Source organism: Limulus polyphemus, unplaced genomic scaffold (genome assembly GCF_000517525.1).
Source record: "Limulus polyphemus unplaced genomic scaffold, Limulus_polyphemus-2.1.2 Scaffold819, whole genome shotgun sequence".
Taxonomy (NCBI): domain Eukaryota; kingdom Metazoa; phylum Arthropoda; class Merostomata; order Xiphosura; family Limulidae; genus Limulus; species Limulus polyphemus.
Window position 1 is genome coordinate 260069 of NW_013666429.1, and position 9418 is coordinate 269486.

The 9418-nt window shown below is 32.1% G+C and overlaps 1 protein-coding gene across 3 annotated transcripts in view; it reads left to right on the top strand.

The window, feature by feature from the left end:
• The window catches only part of LOC106460709 (SH3 domain-containing protein Dlish-like), a 17706-nt gene extending 8348 nt beyond the window's left edge, over window positions 1-9358 (top strand). For all 3 annotated transcript variants that reach the window (XM_022387489.1, XM_022387490.1, XM_022387491.1), the window contains exons 3-4: window positions 3133-3846; window positions 4354-9358. In XM_022387489.1, coding sequence (XP_022243197.1) covers window positions 3133-3846; window positions 4354-4661 — 1022 coding nt within the window. In that variant the 3' untranslated portion in view covers window positions 4662-9358. The remainder of the gene's footprint in view (window positions 1-3132; window positions 3847-4353) is intronic.
• The last annotated feature ends 60 nt before the right edge of the window (window positions 9359-9418 follow it).

A 9418-nucleotide genomic window follows, 5' to 3' on the forward strand; every position in this document is an offset into this window, starting at 1 on the left:
ACATACTTGAGAACCTCAATGACTCAAGAATGACTTAGTAACTTGGCAATATTAAATATTGAAAAAGACGTTCTTAATACCTTAAATTTTGATAGCTTAATTGATGCATTTGCAGCAGCAAAAGCATGAAAGGTTCATATAATGTAACAATGAATACTAGAATGCTACCTGTACAAGATCTAGTTAAGTATATGTACAGTTTTGTAAACTAATAAAATTTGTTATTTGTAAACTTAAGTAGTATTTTATCAATCTATTTTATAATCCATTTACACCACAAGTGACTGGCTTCTCATATAAAACATAAGTTTCAAAACTAGTGATATAACAGAAATTTATTCTGAATGCTTGAAATATTACTCTAGCTTTTGTTTGTTTGTAATTAAGCACAAAGCTACACAATGGGCTATCTGTGCTCTGCCCACCACGGGTATCGAAACCCGGATTCTAGAGTTGTAAGTCCACAGACATACCACTGTGCCACTGGGGGGCTACTCTAGCTGTGTGACTTTGAACAATACTGGATGACATAAATATCAAAATGGTTTAAAAATTATGTAAGTACACCTAGTAGGCTATACTTCATTAGTTCCAGGTTTACAGTTGTGATATCGTGAGATGTTATATTGTGACTTTATTTTAGGCCTGTGTAAGGTGGTAATTAATTCTTTATGTTATTGTCATTAAGTGGGTAATGAGTCACAAAACAAATAATTGAAACATTTTAGAGATAGGGTGCCAAAAGTGTCTTTGCCACCGGGTGCTAATAACCTTTGCTTCGCCACTGTATGCAAGGATGATTTTGATTTGTTGACAGGACTAATCATGAGCTGATCAGTTATAAGCCTTTATGAATTTACACGACTTCTTGGATTCAAGACAGTGTTAAATTTGCCAGTTTAATCTGAAATTGTTGAGGAAAGATGCTGAGTCATTAATCGTCTGGTTCAGTGAGGTATGCATGGCTGATGTGCCATATGATGAAGTGTGTATTTGATAATAATATCAAAATGTGGACAGAAATTTGAGAGAGAAAACAGTAAAATTTTACCGATTTTTTTTAAACAAAAAAAGTTTTAGCGTTCAAGCTTCATGAAGGGCCTTTATGCCATAAAAAGCTGGACCTTCCAGGGGCTTTTCTCCACCAGGGCTCTGTCTGGACTTTATCTCATGCCAGTATCAACACAGACATGAGTTTTATCATGCACATATATAACAATTTTGATGCCTTGTTTTTTAATGAGGTTATTAAATTATTTTGTTAAGGAAAAATTCTTAGTGTTTTAATTGACCTTTAAAATAAACCATACTTTTTTTGTTCATAATATATTATTTTCAGTTTTTTGTTTCATCCAAAAATGCATATATTTTAACTCTTAAAAGTAAGACAAATCCCATTTTAGCTGTTTTTGAATTTTGTAAAGTGTGGGATACCTCCAACATTTATATTTTTTTGTGATTACTTGATAACATGCAACTTATTAGTTAACCCTATATGCACAGTGGGGGTCAAAGTGTGCATGTCACAATTTTGTACAGAGTGGCATTCAACATGTTATTATGAATTTTATGTCAGTTACCTTTGTTATCCTATCTTCTTATTTTACAACAGTTTATGTTAAAGTACAGAAAATACCAGATACAGTATATAGGGATACTGAAAAATTTTAGATATGGATTTATGAAGTTGTAGAGGTTATGCAAGTACAATCTGCAAGCTATACAATGGATAAGTGTTTTTAATCTTTACACAAACATCATATTGCACTCTGACTTGTTAGAGCCTTAATCAGACTGATTTCTTTATAAATCCAAAACTATGTACCTTTTACTGTAGCTTTGCTTTTTTTTCATCAAAGCTAAGCACTCAGCAAAGACTTTAGGATTTTGTCAACAATTACATTATTTTCACACCTTTAGTGAAAAACTTATACTTTTTTGTGTTAAAACTTGTCTTCCACATTCTGCCTTCTTCATTAAGGTTCTCAAGGTTTATTGAGAGCATTATATTAACAAAATCAGCTATTCTTGGCAATTTAGGTTAATCAATAAATTACTCTCCAAGAAGCTATCCAAATCATGATCACAGATAATGAACAACAAAAGTCCCAAAATAGACCCATAATGGACCCCACTTGGCACACTTTCAACACTTGTTGCTCTCTGTCCACTTCTTAACTTTTCCATCATTTCCCTCAACTAATCAATTACTCTCTCATGAGGCACCATATCAAAGGCTTTCTAAAAATCAAGGTAAACAACATTAACTAGGATTCACACATCCAAAACTGCAGGGGTCTTACAATAAATCTTCAACTAAATGGTAAGGCAAGAAAACTGTTTTCTGCCTAAAATCAGTAAATAAATACCAGCTTTCCAAAAAATATTCTTTTAAATAAGTTTTGACAACAAGCTTCAATACTTTACTAACAACAATATGCCTACAGCTTTGTGTATCCTCCCTAGACATATCAATGTTTGCATTTTCATCAGTTATCTAGTATTTGTGTTTTTAGTATTTCTTTAAGATGTTTTTTGTATTATATAAAACCAAATATTACAAGTGAGTCCAGTTAGTATAAAACTACATTTATGTTATCTGCTCACTAGTCTTTGTGACCTCTCCTGGAAATTTGTGACATAAAACACTGTTATCTGAACATGGCTTTATATTGTCAGATGAACACTTTTATCTTAACTGTTTTAACTTTGGATTTGTGACAAAGTAACTAACCTTAAAATACCTGAACTTGTTCATAGCTAAACGTGTTCAGCTTTCTAACATTCTGTTTTTTTTATATTTCTAATTACATTTCAAGAATAAATTTTTATATAGACATTTTTAACTTTAATAAGAACTTGTCCCTGATTTTTTTCCTAGATCAGTGGTAGAGAGAGAAAACTGAACATTGAGCAATTAACATGTTTATTAATGTAATATTTTTCAAAAACATTCAGTGGAATGTTAAACAAGCAAACAGAATTATTTGTATACTTAAACAATTCTTTTTTCAGTTTTTAAATGGGCTTTCATATGGTTTTCATCCAAACTGTAATGCAATACAAACAGTTCATTTCTAAAACTCAACTTATAAGATTAGAAGAAAATGCTTTTGTTTTTGTCTCATGTAGAAGGAGACAAGCTTTCATCTAGAACACCCAGTATTGGTCGTATCACTGGAAGTGCTAGCATTGAAACTTTAGTCCGAGTTGGAATAGAAAAAGAAAATGGCTTGTCTCCAGACTCCAAGGTGGTTGTACTTCATGACTTTACTCCTTGTGTTGATGATGAATTAGAAGTCAGAAGAGGTCAGGTTGTAAATGTACTTTACCAAGAAAATGACTGGGTGTATGTAATAGCTGAGAACAGCCAGGAAGGCTTTATTCCCCATTCTTACTGTGCTCCATATGGTACACAACCAGCTGATTTAGCTCTAAATGTCAAACATAAGAAACTTCCAAGGAATGAAACTGAACACGAACTTGACCAAACATCTTCGAGGGGGACTCTTTCAGGTGACAGTGGTGGACAGCATTCTGATGCAGAGAGTTTTGGTGGTGCACATCAAGTAAAAAAAGGTGTAAGCAGCCTCGGACTGCAGAATTCACAGTCATCATCTCAAGTGTCTTTGCCCAATGTCCATCCGTTTTTCAAGGACCCTGCAGGAAGGTTCATTGTGTTATATACATTCATAGCTAGAGATGAAAATGATGTAAGTGTTGAACGGGGTGAGCTTGTGACAGTTATGAATCGTGAAGATCCAGATTGGTTTTGGATAGTTCGTTCTGATGGTCAGGAAGGATTTGTGCCAAGTGCTTTTGTTTATCCTGCTGATGCAATTCAAGGTACGGTGCTAAAAATACACTCTTCATATTATCAATAATAAACCTCTCCAAGTTGAGTTTATATGCATTTTCAATTTGTATATATATGATTCCTATTCCCGTATAAAAAATTCTTATTTTACTTTTATACAAACGTATAGATTGTAGGTACATTTAGGATTCTATTAATTATTTTAATGAGTTTTTTGTAATCATATTCGTTTATATTTTGTATGTTATGATGAAACAAGATAGTGGTGTCAAGAGAATACCATTTTTCTAGATCCTTAATATTGAAGATGATCTAGACAGGAAATATATGGTCTCATGGCTGTAAATTGTCTGTTGAATGGATAACTCATCTGAACCTCAAAAGTATACAACTGTTTATAACTAATATATCAGAATAACTGATTTGAACTGTTACAAAATGGTTATTGTTGAACTATAATAATATAATGAATAAAGTTATTAATTGGAAAATAATGTGTAACTTTTGATTAAAAATATCAACTTGTGTTTGAATAGAGCACGTAGGACAACAAGTTGTGAACCCTGCAGATCAGACACATCCTACCCAGTCTTTAAATAATAACCACCATCCACCTCCTGGAGCTCCTGAAGACCTCCGGTGTCATGGCAGCGAGCTTGTTATGTTGTATGATTATAAGGCACAGGCTCCTGATGACCTCAGTGTACGAAGGGGAGACTGGGTGTATGCAGACTTGAATAACCAGACAGTGGACGGTTGGTTATGGGCTTATGCTCCCAAGACAAGAAAGTATGGTTTTATCCCTAAAGCATATGCAAGGCCCCCGGCTATGACATCCTTATAGTGATGATTAAGAACGCCGTTTATACTCCTCAGGAGGTATTTCTTTAAGTGTGCACACATGATGTGTAGCAGTTAAAGCTACTAGTATGAAACCATCGTTTCAAATGTTATTAAAAACCACATAAAATTTGATATTTCACTTTTAATTAGGCAGGTAGATGTATAGCTTACTATTTAAGTAAGAGCTTCAGTGTTTATCAGGAAGTGGGAAGTACAAAAACTGTATCATACACAAACCTTTGTTGAAATTCCATGATGCATTTCAATCTTTGGTTCCTCAATGTTGTAAAAATTACTTCCTATACAGATATAGTTTTGGTGATATTTGTTAAAGGAACTAAGATAAGACTTCCTGTTACATCAACAAAAATACAATAAAGCATGTAAATATGGTTACTTGGTAAACAGCTATTATAAGTATTCATTAGATGGAATTTATACGTTTTCTTTCCACTAAAGAATCTCATCAGTTTCTGCTTTAGTAATTTAGTTTGTCATGAAGACTTTGATTACACAGTTTGTATTTTATTATACTGAATGACAGACACCTCTATTGCTACCATGGTTCCTGTATTATTGTATTGTTTAGTAGTTTACTGAATTAAAAACTAACAATTCATTACTATGATGATTTCTATTCAGTATCCAAGAATAATTTAATATAGATTGATCAATTTTGGATTAAAGCCTATTCATTGTAAAAACGTGCCATTTTTATTAAATGTACACATCTGAGATATTTGGTGTTGGGATACTTCATATGAGGATTACCTGATTCCAAAAGTATCCTCGAAACTACTTAGTAATAACATGTTTTCATGCAAAATTCGTGTGATGTAGTGTGGATAAAATTACAATCATTTTCTAAAAATGGGGGAAGAGTGCTTTTATTTTGGCTGAAACAATGTATTTGGTAGATTATGCAGAGATATTATGGTTTTGATACATTCTAAGTTGTACAGTGAATTCATATATTGTAGGTGTTGTACTTTCTTTGCTCATAAGAATAGTATTGGTTAAATACTCAACTTATGAAACAAATATTAGTATTAACTAGAATATGATCCTCTGGTTTCATTATTAAGAAACTACATGTAATGTCAAAGTACAGAGTATCCCTAAATTATTGAACTACTTTATTAATTGAATAAAATGAGAGCTCTATAAGATATACATTTGTAGTTTCAGTATAATAGAGATTAACACATCAGGTTTGCCCTTGGCCAGTAGTGTCATTAGTACATCTCTACATTGACCCTTGTTTGTGGCTTGAAGGATGTCCAGGCTGGAATTGATCTTTTATTTTCACACATGTAGGTGCAAGCATCTCTGGAGTAATAGTCACAGTTATGTTGGTTATTAATGCTTGCATTGTTGATGTGTTTGGTACCTTTATCTTATAATGTCCTTTACATACCCTCCTCTAAACTAGTGGGAAAAACTTCATAAGGCAATCTCCCACAAACGACAACTCTTTATCTGGTGTGGTTCTTACATATTTTTTTAAAGTTGAAAAAGTAGTTTAATAATTTTTGGACACCCTATATTTTAACTTAACACACACACACACAACTTTTGTTCCTTTGATAGACCCGAGATATGGGTAAACTTTCGTAATGAACTTACAGAATGTTTAGTTTTTAAAAATTTAACAGTCAGTGATGTTTGTGAATCGTATTTTTTTTTTTTCAGCTAATGTATTAGGCCTGTAGTCAGGGGTGGAGTTGCAGTGAAATCACAAAGATATTTGTTTTAACTATAAATAAAAACAAGAAATTATAATTAGTACATTTCCTTGTATACAAACTCAGTCATTCTGCTCTTCAAAATAAAACTATTGTAACACAGAAGTTGCCTAGGAGCTTTGCAAATGTTTTTGTGTAAAATAGTTTTGTATTATTCTCAGCAGATATTTTCCAGCACAGTGTAAAGAAAAGTATCAGTACAAAATTCCATACACCTTACACAGACTTGATATTAAAGACTGTGCACTTTCACACAACTCTGGATCTTTAGCGACCCAACTATCACTAGTGAAAAAAAATCTTACTATTTAGAAGTTCTTTTTTTTTATCTAATGCTGATTGTATGAAAAATATATATCATTTCTCACTTGTTTTCTTTTTACAACCAGCTTTACACATCTCACACTGGAAGGTGGTAGGTAATTTGGGTACAGCTTAACATTGTAATGTACAAACATGATCTGGCTTCATTTTGGTGCTAACTAGACTTATAGATATTATTTTTTGTGATATCAACTAAATAATTAACTTAAGTTAATTTCCAATGAAGGATGAATTTATTTAGATCTTTCTTGAAACTTGTATTTTTCACACTCAGATATGAGCAGAGTAACTTGTTATAGTACTATTTGATATATATATATTTGTAAATTATACTTTTATAGTAAATCCAGTTAGTTGGAACTCAAAACTGAATGTCATAACTTACAAGCCATATTTTGCAGATTTTAATTATGTAATGAACTTTTGTGGTTTTTAACTTAAAGTAGTGCTTGTTTTTGAGAAAACCTTGTGTTGCAACTTGTAGTGAATGCTTGAACCTAAATGTTGTAATAGTGATTTAAGTAAAAAAAAAAACGGTGATCTTATGGACTAAGTTTAAACTAATAATTATTATGAGTGATTAATGAAGTGTAAAGATTTTAAAGTTTTATTATAATTCTTGTAATACACCTTTTAGGAACAGAATTACGTTTTATTGTGATGGGTTTTGACAAACCTGGAAACAAAAACTGTATCATATTTTTCTGTTTATGCTAAAACCATAAATAAGTTACAGCTTAGAAGTAGATTGCTTCTAATCAAACACTGAAATATATTAGACATAACTTTAACTTGTTGATGATTATACATATAGCTTGCTATTGTTTTATCTTTAATTGAAAAGGTTGGTTATGTTATATGGTCTAGTTTTTCCATAATCATTTTATGTAAACACTTAAACTATAACATTCCACACTTTTACCTTATGTATACATACATGTATATATTTTTTCTGGTCATGCTCTTTCTAGTTATTGTGAATCTTCACTATAGCTCTGTAGTGTAGTTTCCATTGCAAAAAGCTGCATCACAGGGCTGTCATGTCCAAAGAACACCCCTTTTCCCTGCTGCATTCCATTATCTAATGTAGGACGATGACAATTTCCCAATGCATGTTTCAACAGTCTAATCACACAGAAATCCATAGGTGTATGCCCATTTGGCCAATATGTCTTTGTATAGAATAGCATTAATACCTATTTCAGTCCCCAGCAATTGAATGGATTTGTCATGGAAGCAACTTGTGTCACTTTTCCAGATTGAGATCTTTCTTCATTATGTTGCATTCTGTTTTCTGGGATATCTGGATGGATTTTACCATCAACCTTTGCATTAATGGATTCTCATCTGTTACAAGACACCACACTTCGTTTCCCATGGCTAGAAAATGACCTGTTGCAGATCTCTTTCTGGATGGCCTTGGTGTCCAAAGTTGATCTATATGCCTTTGTCTTCAAAAACCATTAAATACAAAAGATATTCCCCATTTTGTAAGTTCTAAGTTTCTAATATTAACACATCTTTATGATCTGAGTGTATGAATATCTTGTATTAGAAAGAGCTGTAACATATCCTTCCAAAAAACAGTCAATTTTCAATGGCATCACACTTTATGAAATGCCAAACAATATAAAAAATGTAATTCTGATACATATCATTCCCTTGTGATATTATATCTGCGGTGATTGTTATTTGACTTGCTGATTTGTGTATTCAAAAATGTTTTAATATAATGTACCTCAACTCTCTGTATTTTGGGGCAATTTGAAACTTCTGAATAGGAACTAGGTTTAAAAAGTTCAGAATTCTGTCATTAATCACAAACATTTGATGAATCAATTCATTTTCTATTATATAGAAATTTGTTATGATTTGATATTTTAAGCATTAATAATTTGCTGAATTTCCTTAGTTAGAAAACAAGATAATTATTTATTAGACAAAGAAAGTGCCTTTGTTTTATATGTTGTTGGTTTATAGTTTCTGTGTATTCCATTTTATATAGCACTATAAAAGACTGTTGAACCAATGTAAGAAAGCAATGGCCACAGTAATATACTTTTTTTTACGTCTGTCACTGAAGGTGATGGAAGTTATGTTTTCACCCCTGTGTGTGTGTCATCAAGATTTCTCAAATGGCTGAATGGATTTGGACAAAAGTTGGTATACATTTGGAATATGTCCCAACCTAGAAATGATTAGTTTTTGGATTGTTAAAGTCATAGTCACAGCAAAAGTCACAAAAATTCAAAAAAATCCCTATTTGTTAACATGGGGACCAATTTTTCACACTATTTTTGCTCTGTAACTCAGCCAAAAATGATTGGATTTTGATAAAACTTGGTGGACATATGTAAAATATTATTCTTCAACTTCCTGCCAAATATGGTCCACATCCGTTAATAACAACAGATGTACAGACACATGTTCGTATTTTTTTAGAACTGAATATGATTAATGCCGTGTGGCGAAGGTATATACACTACTGAGTGCCCCTTTTTAAAATTAAGTTGAATTTTTTGTTAGCTGTGGGTAAATGTGTGTGGATAAGAAATTATGAATGATGAAAACAGGCCTAATATATATATATATATATACACACACACACACACACACACACACACACACACACACACACATAGTAGAAAGGTAAATAGTAAGTAATTAGTAATTACGAAGTAACGAACTA